At 40.5% G+C, this 22,337-nt stretch overlaps 1 protein-coding gene across 2 annotated transcripts in view; it reads left to right on the top strand.

The window, feature by feature from the left end:
• Window positions 1–22,337, top strand: part of SGCE (sarcoglycan epsilon) — a 193,345-nt gene that overhangs the window by 154,894 nt on the left and 16,114 nt on the right. For both annotated transcript variants that reach the window (XM_053714063.1, XM_053714062.1), the window contains one exon: window positions 6,965–7,008. In XM_053714063.1, the coding sequence (XP_053570038.1) occupies window positions 6,965–7,008 (44 nt within the window). The remainder of the gene's footprint in view (window positions 1–6,964; window positions 7,009–22,337) is intronic.

The raw sequence follows: 22,337 nt of genomic DNA, 5'->3' as shown, positions 1-22,337 counted from the left end.
TTTATACAAAGCTCTTCAAGATTTTTCTCTTATCTCAGGATACAAAGTCAATCTAGAGAAATGAGAAGCAATTTCTCTAGCCCTCCCACCACACACTAAAAAGCTAATAGAAATCAACTTTGAATTTAGATGGGTAGAAAAACATTTATGATATCAAGGAATAAAATTGACAAAATCCTATTCAGAACTTTATAAAGCAAATTAAAAACCCCTTCTTAATTAGACGAAATTAGATATTATGCAATAGAAAAAAAACAACTTCTCTTGGTACAGACGTCTTTCCAGAGTCAAAATGACTATCCTCCCGTGCTTCCTCTACCTCTTTAGAGCTCTCCCTATAGCAGTAGATGATAAAGATCTTGATGATATTCAAAGAGAAATCAATAATTTCATAAGAAGTAACAAAAAACAAGAATTTCCCATACATGATTGACCAAACATAGACAACTGGGAGGGGTGGGAGCACCCAAGGTCAGAGACTATTACCGGGCAGTAAGACTTGCACAAATAGCACTAATCCATGAAACTGAGGAGGAGATCAGATGGACCACTTTAGAATCTGACATGGGGGATTTCACCAACAAGGACTCACCATGCTAAAAGCCCTCAACATAAATTCAAATACGTCATAAAAGTATGATGTATTTATTAAAAGAGGATTAAAATGTTAAATGTATTGTAGCAGATAAAAGTGACCGGTCACCTATACACAATTACTATTCATATAAAACAATATCTATTCTTATAGATTACAGTAAAAAAATTCATAAACATATGTTATAAAAAAGCTGATCTCAGAGATTATGACCCAATCTTCCACAATATATACAATACTTGTAATGTGACTCTGTGGGCAAAGTTCGATCCTTTAAGTGGTGTATACTGTCACTCACTTTCAATTACACCTTATTGCACACCTTATCCCTTCCTCCAATACAGATCTGGAACGATGTATTTTGTGCTATTTCTGGACTCCTAATTATAGCAGGTGGAGGGTGGTATATTATTAGGTGTACAAGTGTCCAAAGAAAAAGTTCAATCTCACCTCAAGTGTAGATATAGTGCACTTTCCAATGCTACTGTGTCTCTTGTGCTTGAGTGCTTATTTCTGTGTTTCCTCGGACACCACCGCGTCTCCTATGTGTCTCCTCATTGGTTGTTACTTTCGTGTTCTATCACGTGTGTTTAGCCGACCAATGGAGGTCCTTTAAAAACGGGAGAGTTCAAATGGCTTGTTGTCCGGGTATTTCAGCATATATTCAACTCTGCGCAGAGTAAGCCTCGTTATATTATTCAGGCTAATGTTACAAATCACTAGCACTCATCAACATGTTTCGCCTGGCTCGCAGGCTTTATCAAGATATGTACTTGGTGATTGCAATGCCTTAAATACCCCTCCTCCGTATTTCCATTTTCACAAAGCTATACATTCCTATAGTATCTTAGTATTCAATTAATTTTAACTTTCTGAGGAATATTCCTATTAATTGAATACTAAGATACTATAGGAATGTATAGCTTTGTGAAATACTCAGAGATACCCAACAAATGATAAACAATAAAGGCTATAATGTCCATAGATGAATACTTGTAAAAAATTGTAAAGACAAACAATAGAGAAATGAATGTTGTTTAGTTATTTAGGCGATATTTAAGCCCCAAGTCTGTGGATTTCCCCACGCTGTTTAGTTTACACACGGAAGCCAAAGTTCAAGGTTTGCCGCTTGCATGTACGCCTCCAGTCTCAACCGCTACGTAAGGGACACACCTACACACACCCTCAGCTCTATACCAATAGGATTACCTCTGATGCTGAGCTCACTGCACACGAGGACCTACGGTGGCTTCACAGGGTGAAAATACAAAACACCACAACCGAGTTCTACGCGTTTCATCCGGATCGACGGGACTTTCTCAAGAACATATATGAACTCTACAAATACTGGTGAAATATTGAATATATATTTGATGAATATGTTTATTTATTATATTGCTTAATTAGTATATATGTATAGCACACATCTTTTATTATAGGCTGTATGTTCTAAATTTGAATTTTATATTTTTTTACATTTTATATTTTTGGATCACTGTGCAATTTGAATAATTTTTCATACTATATCTTGACATATGCTATAAGTAGGAGTCCAGGAATAGCACAAAATACATTGTTCCGGATCTGTATTGGAGGAAGGGATAAGGTGTGCAATAAGGTGTGATTGAAAGTGAGTGACAGTATACACCACTTAAAGGATCGAACTTTGCCCACACATTACAAGTATTGTATATATTGTGGAAGATTGGGTCATAATCTCTGAGATCAGCTGTTTTATAACATATGTTTATGATTTTTTTTTACTGTAATCTATAAGAATAGATATTGTTTTATATGAATAGTAATTGTGTATAGGTGACCGGTCACTTTATAAATTATTTTTATCTGCTACAATACATTTAACATTTTAATCATCTTTTAATTAATACATCATACTTTTATCACGTATTCTATTTGTCCATCTACTGATTTGGTTTATGATAGATTCCTCTTGCTACAACCAGCGCTGATCCAATTGTTTTGTTTGCACACTGTATTATCTGTATACAACTATTAGGGAGAGTTGTAACTTTGGAACAGCTGGAGGTCTCTGCAGGGTTAGCGCTGTTTGATATTTTTCTTTTATAAATCCAAATACACCATAATAAATCTGACAATAACACAATGTACCACACTGACTAAAATCATAAAATGACTTCCTCGCCATACATATAGGCTTACATTGGTACTTGTACCTGCAATTAAACTCAGTTTTTAAAGAATACGTCTCAGACACCAAACTGGGAACCCCAAACACTCTAGAGAAAATTTGTAGTTCCAAAACTAGACCCCAAAAAACTATTACCCAATTATACATTGCAATTCAAGCTGTGAATGATAGCGATAAATCAAACCTGCTAAACAGATGGGAAAGAGACTTAAGAATAGAACATGACACCAAAAAATGAAAGAATATTTTTTTCTCAATCACATAGAGGATTACCCAGCGCTGACATGAGGGGAAACACTAATAAAACAACATTCATATGGTACCTTACACCAATTATTACCTCCCACACTAAAACCCACAACTCACGGCTTTGCTACAGAGGCTGTGGATTAGAAGGTACATATCTGCACATGTGGTGGGAATGTCAAGATATAGCTAGGATCTGGAATAGATTGTCACATTTCTTAGGCAGACTATTAGATGAGCCGATACAATTGACTATGCCACAGGCATTACTGCATGAAAGGATCCCTAAATATAATACCCATATTTATCTATTCTTAAGATTCACCTGTACAGCTACAAGAATATGCATTTCAAGATACTGGAAAGAAAGAGCCCCCTTATGGGAGGAAATACTGGGTAGAAAAGCATTCATCTATAAAATGTCAGAACAAGTAGCTTGGCTACAAAACACCACAGACAACTTTCAAAAGACATGGTTTTATTGGATGATACATGATAACAATTGACACAATATAATATTATATAGCCCTAAATAAAGAAACTTTCCCTCCCCCTTAATGAGACCTTCAATATAGCAGACAACCTAAGATTTTTGTACATAAGAAAACCATGAGACTTTGGCAAACATATACCTCCTGTTCAGATAATCTAATCATCTGGTGAGACAATGTCCTCCCCTTCCCCTCTTTTCCTTTCTCTTCTCTTCTTCTCTTAGTTATTTTTTTTCCTCTCTTTACTTTTGTTTAATTTGTGTTGATATACATCACGTTCTAGACATTTTCTACAATCATACAATTTATTTAGCTATTATAAGAATTGGAGCTAGATATAACTGATAACCTCTCTCTCTCTCTCCAAGATAAAGCAGTAAGAATGCAAAGTTAGCAATAAGACTCCTACTGGCAATGACTTTGTATTATACTTGGAAATGACTTAAATGTTTTGTATTCTATTCACCAGTTATTGTAAAATTACACACTTATAACTTAAAGGGACAGTCTACACCAGAATTTTTATTATTTAAAAAGATAGATAATCCCTTTATTACCCATTCACCAGTTTTGCATGTCCAACACAGTTATATTAATATATGTTTTACCTCTGTGATTACCTTGTATCTAAGCCTCTGCAGACTGCCCCCCTATCTCAGTGCTTTTGACAGACATGCAGTTTAGCCAATCCGTGCAGACTCCTAAATAACTCCATGGGAGTGAGCACAATGTTATCTATAGGACACAAACATGAACTACTACTGTCTAACTGCGAAAAACTTTCAAAATGCTCTGAGCTAGGAGGCGGTTTAGAAATCAATTTGAGCCTTCCTAGGTATAGCTTTTAAAAAATACCACCAAGGGAACAAAGTAAATTGGAAAGTTGTTTAAAATTGCATGCCCTATCTGTGTCATGTAAGTTTAATTTTGACTAGACTGTCCCTTTAATAAAAATCATTTAAACATAAACTGTAATTTCTAAAATACAAATAGGATGAGACTTCAATTGATCAGTTTTCATATACATATTTAGCAAATTAAGCTGCTCCTCAGCCTGGATATTACAGAGACTTTTGAGTATTATTTATTTGTTTTTTCTTTGGATATTAAATATTGTAACAAGATAAGAAGAAAAGACTGTGGTTTGTTGGTTGTAGGTCAATCCTTCCCAAGTGTAAAATTTCCTTTTCAGACTTTAAATAGACTTCAAATAGATAAAACGAATCCAAATTAACAAGTATAATCATACCAATGTAACAAAGATACCGCCAAGAAAACTAAAATCATTCCCTTAAATTTATACTGCTTTCTAATATACAAATGTTTTGTCCTGTGTTGGAAATATCAGAGTTGGATGCAGCTAGTTCAAAAATAAATTAGCTTTAAAGTGCACCTACCTTTGGCCTTCATACTGTGTTACATATAGTCATCCTTCTGCAAAGGACACCTTTATGGTGGTCCAAATGTCCAGAGGATAGCAGTGATCTTTTCAGTGTTTGAATAAAGAGAGAGTTGATTTTCTATTTACCTTTTTTGAGTTTACTTTGACATGTAGCCTCATGGTTTTGCCGACTCAAATAAAGAGCACTAATCTGAGAATAAATCTCAAATATTTATTCAAACCCCTAGATAAAGGTTGGGATGGACTCCAACAACATAACATTTGTCTATGCAACACCAACTAGTATAAAAATTATATAAGGTATCTTTTCTCCGTTTGCTGGGTCGAGAACAAGAACAAAAAGCAAGAAATAAATCAGCATGTTTATGTATCTATATATAATCCTATATAATAAAAGGCCAAGTATGTTTGTTCCAAAGCTGTCATGCGCAGTAGAGACTGCGCGTGAGGACAAACACACCTGGCCTTTCAACTGATCTGGCATCGTGTGGTGGAGTGGGCATAACTGGGCGAATGTGGAGTGGGCGTGACCGGGCATGATGTGGGCGTGGCTGGACGTGAAGTTGGTGTGGGCGGGCGTGGCATGGGCGGGGCCCTATTCTGGGGCGGCTGCAGAGAGACAGAGAGCTCTAAAGAGGGGGGATAGAGAGAGCAGAAGAGGGGGGATAGAGAGAGGGAGAGAGAGAAAGCTAAAGAGAGAGGGGAGAGAGACAGCAAAAGAGAGGGGGGAGAGAGACAGCAAAAGAGAGGGGGAGAGAGACAGTAAAAGAGAGGAGGGAGAGAGACAGCAAAAGAGAGGGGGGAGAGAGACAGCAAAAGAGAGGGGGGAGAGAGACAGCAAAAGAGAGGAGGGAGAGAGACATCAAAAGAGAGGGGGAAGAGAGACAGCAAAGGAGAGGAGGGAGAGAGACAGCAAAAGAGAGGGGGGAGAAAGACAGCAAAAGAGAGGGGGAGAGAGACAGCAAAAGAGAGGGGGGAGAGAGACAGCAAAAGAGGGGTAGAGAGAGCAAAAGAGAGGGGGGAGAGAGAGAGAAAAAGAGAGGGGAGAGAGAGAGAGAGCAAAAGAGAGGGGGAAAAGAGAGCAAAAGAGAAGGGGGAGACATAGAGCAAAAGAGAGGGGGAGAGAGAGAGCAAAAGAGAGGGGGGAGAGAGAAAGTAAAAGAGAGGGAGGAGAGAGAGAGTAAAAGAGAGGGGAGAGCAAAAGAGAGGGGAGAAAGAGAGAGCAAAGGAGAGGGGAGAAAGAGAGAGCAAAAGAGAGGGGGGATAGAGAGAGAGCAATGGGTGGGACCACTGTACTGCAAAAAATGGCCCGTGTACACGGGCTTTACGACTAGTCTATATATATATATATATATATATATATATATATAGGTATAGATAAATATTGCAACAAAAACCATCATATATACTGTATATATTAATATTTATTTATGAATGAATAGAACATATTCTTGTATGTGAAGAACAGTGGAATGTGAAATATTCATATTTTCATGTCGGGTTAGCACACATGAGAATATGTGATCAGGTTTGCTTGCGAGTTGGGTGTTAGTTTTTTTACCACTTTTTTGCTCCTTTGATTTCTATAGGGGAATACGTGAACGTGCATGCACTATTCTGCTTTTTGCGCTCTTCAGCTTAGCACGAGAGTGAAAACACTTTACTTTCAACTCATAATAAGAGCGCAAAAAGCTTACTTCTACCGTAGTTAACTCTCAAACAGGAGCATTAAATAGCGCTCCACTTGAAATCTGGCCCTGTATGTTTTGAGGAAAGGCAAACAGAATAAACTATTAGTATTTTTGTTTTTTTGCAGAAGCAGCTTTGAATAACACTGCCATGTAAAATCTACATATTTTGCATCAAGCTTTTAAATCAATGAATGTTAATACATTTCTTAAAGGTACATTTAAGCAAAATTGTAATTATGTATACATTTTTCAGTCTGATGGGTGGGGATTGTAATTTCAAGAGGTAAGGCATATCAGACTGTTTATTGTACATATAGACATTCAATGGGTTTATTTTAACTAACCATATTTTATATTTTATTTTTATAGGAATTTGTCACATCAAACACAAATACCACAGCAACAGAATGCAGGTTAGTATTGTAACTGATTATGACTGCTATTAAAAGTTAGAATACATTTTTAAAATATATTTTAACAGAAATGCCACCAAGCCAAGGTGTGACTTAAAACCATATAAACCTATTAGCAAAATGATTAGCAGTTGTATTTGTATAAAAAGCATGAAGAAAATCTTAATAGCTAAAAATGAAGTTTAAAGGGATAGAAAGGTAAAAACTGACATGTGCGTGCATGCATTTCAATTTTAAATACTGTAGATCCATTTTTCCAATATACTTCTGTCAGTAAAAATGCTTATAGTAAAAATGATCAGTTTCAGCAGCATACACACATATGCTATGTGTGATTAGAGGATCAGGTTTCAAACACCATGACTGCTCAGAAAGCTAAAATAAAAGGATTATATATATATATACTAGTACTAAAGCCCGTGTACACGGGCCATTTTTTTCAGAACAGCGGTCCCACCCCTTGCTCTCTCCCCCCTTTCTTTTGCTCTCTCTTCCCCCCTCTCTTTTGCTTTCTTTCCCCCCTCTCTTTTGCTTTCTCTCCCCCCTCTCCTTTGTTCTCTCTCTCCCCTCTTTTGCTCTCTCTCTCCCCTCTTTTGCTCTCTCTCTCCCCTCTTTGGCTCTCTCCATCCTTTCTTTTGCTCGCTCTCCCCCCCCCCCTTTGGCTCTCCCCCCCTCTTTGGCTCCCCCCCCCCTCTTTGGCTCTCCCCCCCCCCTCTTTGGCTCTCTCCCCTCTTTTGCTCTCTCTCCTCTTTGGCTCTCTCTCTCCCCTCTTTGGCTCCCCCCCCCTTTGGCTCTCTCTCCCCCCTCTTTGGCTCTCTCTCCCCCCTCTTTGGCTCCCCCCCCTTTGGCTCTCTCTCCCCCCTCTTTGGCTCTCTCTCCCCCCTCTTTGGCTCTCTCTCCTCTTTGGCTCTCTCTCTCCTCCCTCTTTGGCTCTCCCCTCCCCTTTGGCTCCCCCCTCCCCTTTGGCTCCCCCCCTCTTTGGCTCTCCCCCCCCCTCTTTTGCTCTCCCCTCCCCTCTTTGGCTCTCTCCCCCCTCTTTGGCGCTCTCCCCCCCTCTTTGGCTCTCTCCCCCCCTCTTTGGCTCTCCCCCCCCCCTCTTTGGCTCTGCCCCCCTTCTTTGGCTCTCTCTCCCCCCTCTTTGGCTCTCTCCCCTCTTTTGCTCTCCTCTTTGGCTCTCTTTCCACTTTGGCTCTCTCTCTCCCCCCTTTAGCTCTCTCCCCCCCCTTTGGCTCTCCCCCCCCCCTCTTTGTCTCTCTCTCCCCCCTCTTTGGCTCTCTCTCCTTTTTGGCTCTTTTTCCTCTTTGGCTCTCTCTCTCCCCCCTCTTTGGCTGTCCCCCCCTTCTCTTTGGCTCCCCCCCCCTTCTCTTTGGCTCTCCCCCCCTTCTCTTTGGCTCTCTTCCCCCCCTTCTCTTTGGCTCTCTCTCCCCCCCTTCTCTTTGGCTCTCTCTCCCCCCCCTTCTCTTTGGCTCTCTCTCCCCCCCCCCTTCTCTTTGGCTCTCTCTCCCCCCCCCCTTCTCTTTGGCTCTCTGCCCCCCCCTTCTCTTTGGCTCTCTGCCCCCCCCTTCTCTTTGGCTCTCTGCCCCCCCCTTCTCTTTGGCTCTCTGCCCCCCCCCTTCTCTTTGGCTCTCTGCCCCCCCCTTCTCTTTGGCTCTCTGCCCCCCCCTTCTCTTTGGCTCTCTGCCCCCCCCGCCTTCTCTTTGGCTCTCTGCCCCCCCGCCTTCTCTTTGGCTCTCTGCCCCCCCTGCCTTCTCTTTGGCTCTCTGCCCCCCGCCTTCTCTTTGGCTATCTGCCCCCCCCTTCTCTTTGGCTCTCTGCCCCCCCCTTCTCTTTGGCTCTCTGCCCCCCCCTTCTCTTTGGCTCTCTGCCCCCCCCTTCTCTTTGGCTCTCTGCCCCCCCTTCTCTTTGGCTCTCTGCCCCCCCCTTCTCTTTGGCTCTCTGCCCCCCCCTTCTCTTTGGCTCTCTGCCCCCCCCTTCTCTTTGGCTCTCTGCCCCCCCCTTCTCTTTGGCTCTCTGCCCCCCCCTTCTCTTTGGCTCTCTGCCCCCCCCCTTCTCTTTGGCTCTCTGCCCCCCCTTCTCTTTGGCTCTCTGCCCCCCCCTTCTCTTTGGCTCTCTGCCCCCCCCTTCTCTTTGGCTCTCTGCCCCCCCTTCTCTTTGGCTCTCTGCCCCCCCCTTCTCTTTGGCTCTCTGCCCCCCCCTTCTCTTTGGCTCTCTGCCCCCCCCTTCTCTTTGGCTCTCTGCCCCCCCCCTTCTCTTTGGCTCTCTGCCCCCCCCCTTCTCTTTGGCTCTCTGCCCCCCCCTTCTCTTTGGCTCTCTGCCCCCCCTTCTCTTTGGCTCTCTGCCCCCCCCCTTCTCTTTGGCTCTCTGCCCCCCCTTCTCTTTGGCTCTCTGCCCCCCCCTTCTCTTTGGCTCTCTGCCCCCCCCTTCTCTTTGGCTCTCTGACCCCCCCCTTCTCTTTGGCTCTCTGCCCCCCCCTTCTCTTTGGCTCTCTGCCCCCCCCTTCTCTTTGGCTCTCTGCCCCCCCCTTCTCTTTGGCTCTCTGCCCCCCCCCTTCTCTTTGGCTCTCTGCCCCCCCCCTTCTCTTTGGCTCTCTGCCCCCCCCTTCTCTTTGGCTCTCTGCCCCCCCCCTTCTCTTTGGCTCTCTGCCCCCCCCCCTCCTGCTCCCTCTCTGGCTCTCTGCCCCCCCCTCCTGCTCCCTCTCTGGCTCTCTGCCCCCCCCTCCTGCTCCCTCTCTGGCTCTGTCTTCGCGGGACCCCGCCCGGCCACGCCCCATCGCGGCAACACCCGCCCGGCCACGCCCCTCGCGACGCCCGGCCACGCCCCTCGCGACGCCCGGCCACGCCCCTCGCGACGCTCCCGTCGGCCACAAACAGCTGTGAGGTCTGGGGAGCGCGGTGCCGCTTCTCACGCAGCAGACCTCACAGCTGTTGAGTAGCTCGCGCTCCCTATCTCACAGCTGCTTGTATGCTGTGTACCTCGCGCTCCCAATCTGTCAGCTGTCAGCTATGCCGAGGTGCGCGAGAATAGAATCTAAGGCCAAGTGTTTGTCTGTACTGCGCATGACGGCTTCAGACAAACACTTGTCTTTTATAATATAGGATATATATATATATCTTAGTTTCACTAGCTTGGACGTATGCTTATGATGCATATATAATTGTTGAGAATGTGCAGCGTATGTTTCATAGTACATTAAAGCATAACTATTATTTATTAATACTAAAACATAAGTTTACTCTGAGTGATCAAACTGTCAGATTGTTCTGCTATTTAAAATTCAAAAGCACTTAATTTGGTATGTGAGCGTGTATTGCACTGACAGGGTACAATATACCTACGTATGCTAAAGTGATAATAAATAGTTCAGTTAGTATTCTAAATTTTTGCTCTGTTCCTTAAATCTAATGATCACTCTAAATTCAGTTAGTATTTTTAATTCTTGCATTTTTATTTTTATTAACTGGATTCAATAATTTAGGAGGGAATCTTGTAGGTTATTGGACAGTGGTTTAGAATTTGGGTAGCTCTATAAATATATGGGTACTGCTCCTAAAGCTTATTTTAAATAATAATTTAATCTCATGGAGCTGTTACTCACCAGTAATAGAGTGATCATTAGAATTAAAGGGACAGTAAACGTAAAAAATAATGTGACATAATTCTGCACTATGTTTTTAGCCCCAAATATATACTAAGCTTACTTTCCTCGCCAGCCTCTTCTCAAAGGCGTGTCCCGATCCCGCTACTGAACTAAATCTAGCTCTTTCCCGCTCTGGGTTAAGTAATTGAAGCACTGAATACTTAATTTGTGTCATACAAGCCACCGCTGACTCTCTGAGAAGGTGTGGTGTTTGAATACTGTTACATGAGCCCTCAAACCATGTACATATGCCACTGAAAAACAGTTATAACGTTTGCTAAAAGCATTTTCACTAATGGAAGTATAATGCAAAAATGCTTCTATTTTAAATTTTCATTTAAATTTTGACCTTTCTGTCCTTTTAATCAGTATATTTGTGTCATACTAACTAACTGCCTGACAAGGGCATCTTCTACAGCTTTATAATGCTTTTTGATGGTCAGAGATAGCCACAAGAATTTAAAAACAAAACTGTGCTACATTTTTTAAATTAACTTTTCATGATTCATTAAACCATTATAATAGATTTTAAGTTAGCTAAACTTGCGCGCGTATTACAAGTTGAAAGTAAATGGGAGCGCTTGAACACAAACATAATTTGTGCTCACAAGGTTAGAGTAAAGACCTAGCATAAAGTGTATGGGTTAAAAAAAACATAATTTATCTAAGAACTTACCTGATAAATTAATTTCTTTCATATTGGCAAGAGCCCATGAGCTAGTGACGTATGGGATATACAATCCTACCAGGAGGGGCAATGTTTCCAAAACCTCAAAATACCTATAAATACACCCCTCACCACACCCACAATTCAGTTTAATGAATAGCCAAGTAGCGGGGTGATAAAGAAAGGAGTAAAAAGCATCAACAAAGGAATTTGGAAATAATTGTGCTTTATACAAAAAATCATAACCACCATAAAAAGGGTGGGTCTCATGGACTCTTGCCATTATGAAAGAAATTAATTTATCAGGTAAGTTCTTACATAAATTATGTTTTCTTTCATGTAATTGGCAAGAAATTGTTTTCTTTCATGTAATTGAGCTAGTGACATATGGGATAGTAATACCCAAGATGTGGAACTCCGCAGAAGAGTCACTAGAGAGGGAGGGATAAAAAATAACAGCCATTTTCCGCTGAAAAAAAATAATCCACAACCCAAAATATAAGTTTATTCTCATAATAAAAAGAAAAAACTTAAACATAAGCAGAGGAATCAAACTGAAAACAGCTGACTGAAAAACTTTTCTACCAAAAACTGCTTCCGAAGAAGCAAATATATCAAAACGGTAGAATTTAGTAAATGTATGCAAAGAAGAACAAGTTGCTGCTTTAAAAATCTGATCAACTGAAGCTTCATTCATAAAAGCCCACGAAGTGGAGACTGATCTAGTAGAATGAGCTGTAATTCTCTGAGGCAGGGCCTGACCCGACTCCAAATAAGCCTGATGAATCAAAAGATTTAACCAAGATACCAAGGAAATGGCAGAAGCCTTCGGACCTTTCCTAGAACCAGAAAAGATAACAAATAGACTAGAAGTCTTCCTGAAATCTTTAGTAGCTTCAACATAATATTTCAAAGCTCTTACCACATCCAAAGATTGCAAGGATCTCTCCAAATTATTCTTAGGATTAGGACACAAAGAAGGGACAACAATTTCTCTATTAATGTTGTTAGAATTCACAACCTTAGGTAGAAATTTAAATGAAGTCTGCAAAACTGCCTTATCCTGATGAAAAATCAGAAAAGGAAATTCACAAGAAAGAGCAGATAATTCAGAAACTCTTCTAGTAGAAGAGATGGCCAAAAGGAACAACACTTTCCAAGAAAGCAGTTTAATGTCTAAAGAATGCATAGGCTCAAACGGAGAAGCCTGTAAAGCCTTCAAAACCAAATTAATACTCCAAGGAGGAGAGATTGATTTAATGACAGGCTTAATATGGACCAAAGCCTGTACAAAACAGTGAATATTAGGAAGCTTAGCAATCTTTCTGTGAAATAAAGCAGAAAGAGCAGAGATTTGTCCCTTCAAGGAACTTGCAGACAAACCCTTATCCAAACCATCCTGAAGAAACTGTAAAATTCTAGGAATTCTAAAAGAATGCCAGGAGAATTTATGAGAAGAACACCATGAAATATAATTCTCCCAAACTCGATAATAAATCTTCCTAGAGCCTGTAACATAGTATTAATCACTGAGTCAGAGAAACCTCTATGACTAAGCACTAGGCGTTCAATTTCCATACCTTCAAATTTAATGATTTGAGATCGTGATGGAAAAACGGACCTTGAGACAGAAGGTCTGGCCTTAATGGAAGTGGCCAAGGTTGGCAACTGGACATCTGATCTGAACAAGATCCTCATACCAAAACCTGTGAGGCCATGCTGGAGCTACCAGCAACACAAACGATTTTTCCATGATGATCTTGGAAATCACTCTTGGAAGAAGAACCAGAGGTGGGAAGATATAAGCAGGTTGATAACACCATGGAACTGCTAACGCATCCACCGCTTCCGCCTGAGGATCCCTGGACCTGGACAGGTACCTGGGTAGCTTCTTGTTTAGATGGGAAGCTATCAGATCTATTTCTGGAAGACCCCACATCTGAACAATCTGAGAAAACACATCTGGATGGAGAGACCACTCCCCAGGATGTAAAGTCTGACGGCTGAAATAATCAGCTTCCCAATTGTCTATACCTGGGATATGAACTGCAGAAATTAGACAGGAGCTGGATTCCGCCCAAACAAGTATCCGAGACACTTCTTTCATAGCTTGGGGACTGTGAGTCCCACCCTGATGATTGACATATGCCACAGTTGTGATATTGGCTGTCTGAAAACAAATGAACGGTTCTCTCTTCAACAGAGGCCAAACCTGAAGTGCCCTGAAAATAGCACAGAGTTCTAAAATAATGATTGGTAAACTTGCCTCTTGATATTTCCAAACCCCTTGGGCTGTCAGAGATCCCCAGACAGCTCCCCAACCTGAAAGACTTGCATCTGTTGTGATCACAGTCCAGGTTGGATGAACAAAAGAGGCCCCTTGAACTATCCCTGCACCATTGGTTCAGCATACAAAGCTGGAGAGGTCTCATATGAAAATGAGCAAAGGGGATCGCATCCGATGCTGCAGTCACGAGACCTAAAACTTCCATGCACATCGCTGCTGAAGGGAATGATTGAGACTGAAGGTTCCGACAAGCTGAAACCAATTTTAATTGTCTCTTATCTGTTAGAGGCAGAGTCATGGACACAGAATCTATCTGGAAACCTAAAAAGGTGACCTTTGTTTGAGGAATCAAAGAACTTTTTGGTAAATTGATCCTCCAACCATGTCTTTGAAGAAACAACACTAGTTGATTTGTGTGAGATTCTGCAGAATGTAAAGACTGAGCTAGTACCAAGATATCATCCAAATAAGGAAACACCGCAATAGCCCTTCTCTGATTACAGAGAGTAGAGCATCGAGAACCTTTGAAAAGATTATTGGAGTTGTCGCAAGGCCAAATGGAAGAGCGACAAATTGGTAATGCTTGTCTAGAAAAGAGAGTCTCAGAAACTGATAGTGGTCTGGATGAATCGGAATATGAAGATATGCATCCTGTAAGTCTATTGTTGACATATAATGCCCTTGCTGAACAAAAGGCAGAATAGTCCTTATAGTCACCATTTTAAAAGTTGGCACTCTTACAAAACGATTCAAAATTGTCAGATCCAGAACTGGCCTGAATGAATTTTCTTTCTTTGGGACAGTGGCCTCTAGTTATCAAGCCGTCAACCTAAAATACGCTGGATTTCCACAGCGTATTTGTGGCGAGGCTGATTCGCTGTAGTTATCAAGCACTACAGCCCGGCAAAAGTAGAATATAGTGATGTAAGCTTCGATCCGCCGGACTCAGTCCGACACAGATCGATTCTTACGTCACTCCAGATGTTCCGAACGCAAGTTCGGCACAATCTGACTACTTTTGCTAGTTATCAAAAAACTAGCAGGTACGCTCGCCACTATTCCGGGCCAGCGTACCTGGTTTTCAATCCGCCGCCCTGGAGGTGGTGGATCCCATAGGAATCAATGGGAGTTTGACCATAGCGAAAGCTCATGTTCGCTGCTGCCCCACATCCCATTGATTCCTATGGGAAGTGTGTACACCTAACACCCTAACATGTACCCCGAGTCTAAACACCCCTAATCTGCCCCCCCCTACACAGCCGCAACTAAATAAATGTATTAACCCCTAAACCGCCCCTCACGGAGCCCACCGCCACTCTAATAAACTTATTAACCCCTAAACCACCGCTCCCGGAGCCCACCGCAACTATAATAAATATGTTAACCCCTAAACTGCCGCTCCCGGACCCCACCGCAACTATAATATATATGTTAACCCCTAAACCACCGCTCCAGGACCCCGCCGCCACCTACATAATACCTATTAACCCCTATCCTGCCCCCCCTATCAGTCAATCGTATTGAACTTGAATCTGATTGGCTGATTGCATCATCCAATCAGATTTTTCCTACCTTAATTCCGATTGGCTGATAGAATCCTAGAAGAAGGAGGTACTTGTTTGTGTTAAAGGTATGTGGTATATGACAAGGTGTTTGACTGGAAAGGGCTATAATGTGTGTGTGTATTTGTAAATAAGTGTATGTGTGGATACTTATGTGTATATATGTGTATATACATGTGCATTTAAAGTTTATATATGTGTATACAAATATATATACACATGTATATACCTGTATATATATATATATATATATATATATATATATATATATATATATATACAGGGAGTGCAGAATTATTAGGCAAATGAGTATTTTGACCACATCATCCTCTTTATGCATGTTGTCTTACTCCAAGCTGTATAGGCTCGAAAGCCTACTACCAATTAAGCATATTAGGTGATGTGCATCTCTGTAATGAGAAGGGGTGTGGTCTAATGACATCAACACCCTATATCAGGTGTGCATAATTATTAGGCAACTTCCTTTCCTTTGGCAAAATGGGTCAAAAGAAGGACTTAACAGGCTCAGAAAAGTAAAAAATAGTGAGATATCTTGCAGAGGGATGCAGCACTCTTAAAATTGCAAAGCTTCTGAAGCGTGATCATCGAACAATCAAGTGTTTGATTCAAAATAGTCAATAGGGTCGCAAGAAGCGTGTGGAAAAACCAAGGCGCAAAATAACTGCCCATGAACTGAGAAAAGTCAAGCGTGCAGCTGCCAAGATGCCACTTGCCACCAGTTTGGCCATATTTCAGAGCTACAACATCACTGGAGTGCCCAAAAGCACAAGGTGTACAATACTCAGAGACATGGCCAAGGTAAGAAAGGCTGAAAGACGACCACCACTGAACAAGACACACAAGCTGAAACGTCAAGACTGGGCCAAGAAATATCTCAAGACTGATTTTTCTAAGGTTTTATGGACTGATGAAATGAGAGTGAGTCTTGATGGGCCAGATGGATGGGCCCGTGGCTGGATTGGTAAAGGGCAGAGAGCTCCAGTCCGACTCAGACGCCAGCAAGGTGGAGGTGGAGTACTGGTTTGGGCTGGTATCATCAAAGATGAGCTTGTGGGGCCTTTTCAGGTTGAGGATGGAGTCAAGCTCAACTCCCAGTCCTACTGCCAGTTTCTGGAAGACACCTTCTTCAAGCAGTGGTACAGGAACAAGTCTGCATCCTTCAAGAAAAACATGATTTTCATGCAGGACAATGCTCCATCACACGCGTCCAAGTACTCCACAGCGTGGCTGGCAAGAAAGGGTATAAAAGAAGAAAATCTAATGACATGGCCTCCTTGTTCACCTGATCTGAACCCCATTGAGAACCTGTGGTCCATCATCAAATGTGAGATTTACAAGGAGGGAAAACAGTACACCTCTCTGAACAGTGTCTGGGAGGCTGTGGTTGCTGCTGCACGCAATGTTGATGGTGAACAGATCAAAACACTGACAGAATCCATGGATGGCAGGCTTTTGAGTGTCCTTGCAAAGAAAGGTGGCTATATTGGTCACTGATTTGTTTTTGTTTTGTTTTTGAATGTCAGAAATGTATATTTGTGAATGTTGAGATGTTATATTGGTTTCACTGGTAAAAATAAATAATTGAAATGGGTATATATTTGTTTTTTGTTAAGTTGCCTAATAATTATGCACAGTAATAGTCACCTGCACACACAGATATCTCCCTAAAATAGCTATAACTAAAAACAAACTAAAAACTACTTCCAAAACTATTCAGCTTTGATATTAATGAGTTTTTTGCGTTCATTGAGAACATGGTTGTTGTTCAATAATAAAATGAATCCTCAAAAATACAACTTGCCTAATAATTCTGCACTCCCTGTATAGGCAAAAGACAAAAGAAAAGCGCACAAATGCACCTACATAGTGCAGATCAATTTAATTTTAAAGAAACACAAACATACATTCAATAAAAAGAGAGACCCCCCCCCCCGCAGGGTGTCTACTCACAAATTTTACCCTCAAACAATATGAGGTATGTAAAGGTACTTTAACAGATCCCCACTTGCAGTAGTGCTTTTCTGCAGGTCCCACGTCTCTTTGAGTCTGTGAACCCATGAGTCCCAGCTGTTAAAATAAAAGTAAGCCACACGGAGGATCCTGCTACAAGTCCAAGGGATCCAAGTGTCCCGGTCACCACCGCTAGATATGCGGTTGTCAAATTTCAAAAGTACCGCTCGCTCGGAGCACTCAGATCAGCTGTTTGCCAATCGTTGACATAAGGTGGGCGTGGCCTTACGCATTTCGCGGTTACGTCACCGCTTTGTCAGAGGTATATACACTTTGCATACCTTTCCAGATAAATACCTTAAAACTTGAAAAATCATTTTAAAATCAATTTAAATATTTTATAATGTTTTACTATTTATTTTTAAATATATATATATATATATATTTATATATATATATATATCTGTAAATATATATATATATATATATATATATATATATATAGCAATCCAAGATGTGAATCTGCCCTCCTGGGGTCAACCACCCAGTCCCTATGTGTACATACAGCAAGCTTCAACAAAATCAGAGGCAAAACAGGTTTTCTTCAAAACAATTAGTCAAATTTATTGACGTTTCGGGGAACAAAACTCCCCTTCTTCAGAACACAAATAACACACACAAACCGTGCTTAAATAGAGTGAAACACAAACAAGTACCTCCTTCTTCCTGTCAAAAAAGGTGCCAAACTGACATCATTTCCGGTTTAGGTTAATGTGACCCTGGAAGTTTACAACATCCACTTCCGGGTTATTACAACAACTGTTAAGATTACTGAAGGAGATAAAGATTGAAGCCAATGATTTGTTAGTGGTGTTGGATGTGAATAGTCTGTACACCATAATTCCTCATCAGACAGGCCTAGACACTATGAGGGAACAGTTGGTGGCTTCTGATAAATATGTGGGCCCACCCATAGAATATGTGGTTGAATTGGCTGAATTCTGCTTATTAAAAATTATTTTAAATTCGAGAGATCCTTTTTTCTTCAGGTAGCAGACACGGCGATGGGGTTGAACATGGCCCCATCGTATGCCAATCTATTTATGAAAGGTTTTGAAAATAAGTTTTTATGGTCTAAAGATGTACCTCAGGTAATGTTTTACAAGAGGTAGATTGACGACATTCTACTTATTTGGAGAGGGAGTGTTGAAAGTTTACAGTTGTGGTTTCATGATTTCAATAATACTGACACAACCGTGAGGTTTAAGATGTTGTACAGTGATAAACAAATTGAATTCTTGGACCTACTTATTGTAAAGGGTCAGATGGGACTTGAAACGACCTTGTATTCCAAACCCACAAACCGGAACTCCCTACTTATGTCTAATAGCTGCCATCCCTCATCCCTGGTTAGAGGCATTATAAAATCACAATTCATCAGAGCGATAAGGAATAATTCTAGCAGAGAGAAGGGGGGTCACAAGTGCAAGAGATGCAAAATAGATTCATGAAGAGGGGATACTCACCGACTGTTCTGCACACAGTGAAGGAACAAGTTAAAGATGTCACACAATAGACACTATTGCGAAAGAAAATAAGACCGCAAAACACTGAGAAAAACATCATATTTACCACTAATTTTGCCCCCAACACGTCCAAGGTTGGACAATCCATGAAAGAACACTGGCACATCCTACTCTCGGATCCTAAGCTAAAAATTGCCAAGAACACTAACCCCATAGTAGGCTACAGACACAATACAAATCTTAGGGACCTTCTGGTCATTTCAGATCCCATAAAGTGTTACTCAGATGATGATATGAAGGTAACACGGAAGGGCTGCTTCTGGTGCCCAAATTGTACCACCTGCAATGGAATGATAGCTACAAAAAAATGTAACCACCCACATGGTAATCAGAAGTACACCATCAATCACTCCATAACATGCACAACTACCCATGTTGTCTATATGTTGATATGCCCATGTGGTTTGCACTACGTTGGGAAGACCCAGGGGATGATCAGAGAAAGAATGGCCAACCATCAAATGGCTATAACGCAGGCCATAAAGAAAGGAGAATCCGACCAATCGGTGGCACGGCACTGGTTGATGGCGAAACATCCTGTATCTTCAATCAAAGTGATTCTCATTGATCATATCCCTAAACTACCATGAGGTGGAGACAGAAATAAGCAGCTTCTCAAAAGGGAGGCAGAATGGATGTACAGACTGGATACCATAAACCCTAAGGGACTGAACTCTGTGCCTGATTTTGGGGCATTAACATAATATATCCTTGTAATGTGTCACTATTGGAATGGGGCACTGGATGTTTGTGGATGGGGACTGACTGGGGGTGCTCCTCTCGCCTTTGGACAAGGGATGCACCACCAGCCATTGTCTTTGGTAGGTGTGGGCGATGACGCTGATTAGCAATAATTTGCACTATCAGTGCGGTACCCCTTAGACCAGTATTGAGTTCCCGACCCTTATAGGTGACTCTAACACATGACAGTGAAATGGTATTACAAGGCATGCACCGTTGCCAATACAATTTCTATAACGATGGGTGTTAATGTGACATATTGATTACTATTTGTAACAAAGAATGATGTATATACATAGACATGCACTAAACCCCCCCTTACAAGAAGCATTATATACGTGGATTAAGACATGTGACCCTGCTGCTGATCCTCTGAGCAGTAACTTACTGTTGTATTGTCCGTTTTTTCAGACATGTAAAAATGGTTGACCACGTAATGTTTGTTGGTATATTCTTACTGGCTGTTCTAATTGTCGTCTGACATCGCTGTGGTTTAGGCTTACTTGTTATGTAAACACTGACACCACATTGCACGTGTGATATTGTAAATATTTATTACGGAAGTGATGTCACAATGGTAGAGTTCTTGTGCAACCGGAACCGGAAGTGACGCAACTTCCAGTATAAGCAAACACGTATAGTGAAGTATAGCACACACTATGCATCATATAAGAAATATATGGAACGAGGTACATTGTAAATTGTGCCTTAACATACAATGTAGAACTAGGTATATTAATGGTGAGTTGTTTAAATACATGGGGCCACTGGAGACACAAGTGATCCCCCTTTTTTGTTCACAATTGTTGTACTGTAAAGATTGTTGTAAAAACCCGGAAGTGGATGTTGTAAACTTCCAGGGTCACATTAACCTAAACCGGAAATGATGTTAGTTTGGCACCTTTTTTGACAGGAAGAAGGAGGTACCTGTTTGTGTTTCACTCTATTTAAGCATGGTTTGTGTGTGTTATTTGTGTTCTGAAGAAGGGGTGTTTTGTTCCCCGAAACATCAATAAATTTGACTAATTGTTTTGAAGAAAACCTGGTTTGCCTCTGATTTTGTTGAAGCTTGCTATATATATATATATATATATATATATATATATATATATATATATATATATATATATATATATATATAACTGTATACATTCATATGGATATATAGGTATAAATATATATTTTACAAAAAATAATTATATATATATACTGTATATACTGTATATGTATTTATATATATATATATACACATACATACACGCAATATATATATATATATATATATATATATATATATTTATATATACAATCAGGAAAAGGAAGACAAGGATACCAAAGAACTCTGAGCCAAAGTGGTTTATTCAAAGATGTATAAGTGTGGCACTGAGTCAGTGTGCAAGGTAGGCAGGAACTGACGCGTTTCGCGCATGCTCACATGCACTTTATCAGAGATCTACATATGCTCACCTGGTGAGTAGTTAAATACATTGTGATAACCAATGAAAATGTTAGTTATCTGATACAAATCTAATAGGTGCTGTGCAATAATGATCTCAAACATTGGTGTACAAAAATTAATTAGATAATAACAAAAGTACATTGAGAACACAAGTCTAATATATAAGCCATGATCTAAATGTTTTTTCCAAATAATACTATTGCTGGTATTATTACTAATGCGTGTCACTAAGTGTAATGATTAAAAACCCTAGTGCTCCCTAAAGAAAAGGGTGGTAATTACTAAAAGCACTAATAGTTACTTAATTACAATAATTTGATCTCTAAACTATCAGAGCAAAAAAATATATATATATATATATATGTATATTTAAAAATAACATTTTCTTCTATTGTGAAGAACATTGGAGTGTAAAATACTCATAACTACCTTCGGCTTTCGCGCTGCAGGCAAATGCAGTGTTAGGTTAGCGCACAAAGGATAAGAGTTAGGTTTTTTCTAAATAGCGCCCTCCATTAAAGTCTATGGGGAATTAGCATTACTAAGTCCTTTTTACTTTTTACTTGTATTATGTGCACTAACCCGCCAACAATAATCTTGCCCATAGACTTTATATTGGGGTAATTTAGTTCAAGCAGATTTCTAACATTCCTTATTATAGAGTAAAAAGTCAAAGCACAATCTAAAATGCTAATAAAAGAAACAAAAAAAACATCAACATGATCTGTGTATGTTAAAACATTTTTTTTAAAATGGGCAGTACAAAAATGATAGCATACGCATGATCATATTATAATAAGACATACTTAACATTTCATAAATTGCAAAGTGATAGGAGAGATCTAATGTGGATATTATTAATGAAAAAATATGGGATATCATTGAAATGGAAAAGCTTGGAAAAAAAATAGAAATAGGTGTAGGGTTTTCATGGCATTTGTCCCTCTTTATTACTGCTTTCGGGATACACAGGAGAATTTCGTATGACGACCTTTCAAAGATTTGAGGCAAGTATAGTTATCATGGATGTGATACGTTTACGTGTTATTTCTATATTTTATTTCAATAATGGTTTTATTTAAAATTATAGTGATAATATAAAATGTTCTAATTTGTTAAATCATGTCATTTTATCACTATAATGTCCACAATCCATTAGTCCTGGAAATCACTCTTCTCTACCACTAGGAGGAGGCAAAGACTCCCAAACCCCAAGAGCTCTATAAAACCCTTCCTACCTCAGACATACCTTAGTCTAATGTATAGCCTAGCAAAGTGAGGTAAGAAAAAGGAATAAGAGCCATAAAAGGAGCAGAGAAAAAAAGATGTGCTGAAGGAAAAACTAACTCCCCAAAAAAACATAAGGGTGGGGTCTCGAGGACTCCCACCACAATGAAAGAAATTAATTCATCAGGTAAG

The sequence above is a fragment of the Bombina bombina genome, chromosome 5 (genome assembly GCF_027579735.1).
Source record: "Bombina bombina isolate aBomBom1 chromosome 5, aBomBom1.pri, whole genome shotgun sequence".
Lineage (NCBI taxonomy): Eukaryota > Metazoa > Chordata > Amphibia > Anura > Bombinatoridae > Bombina > Bombina bombina.
Note: the sequence above shows the minus strand (reverse complement) of the source record. Positions and strands in the feature narration are given on the sequence as shown.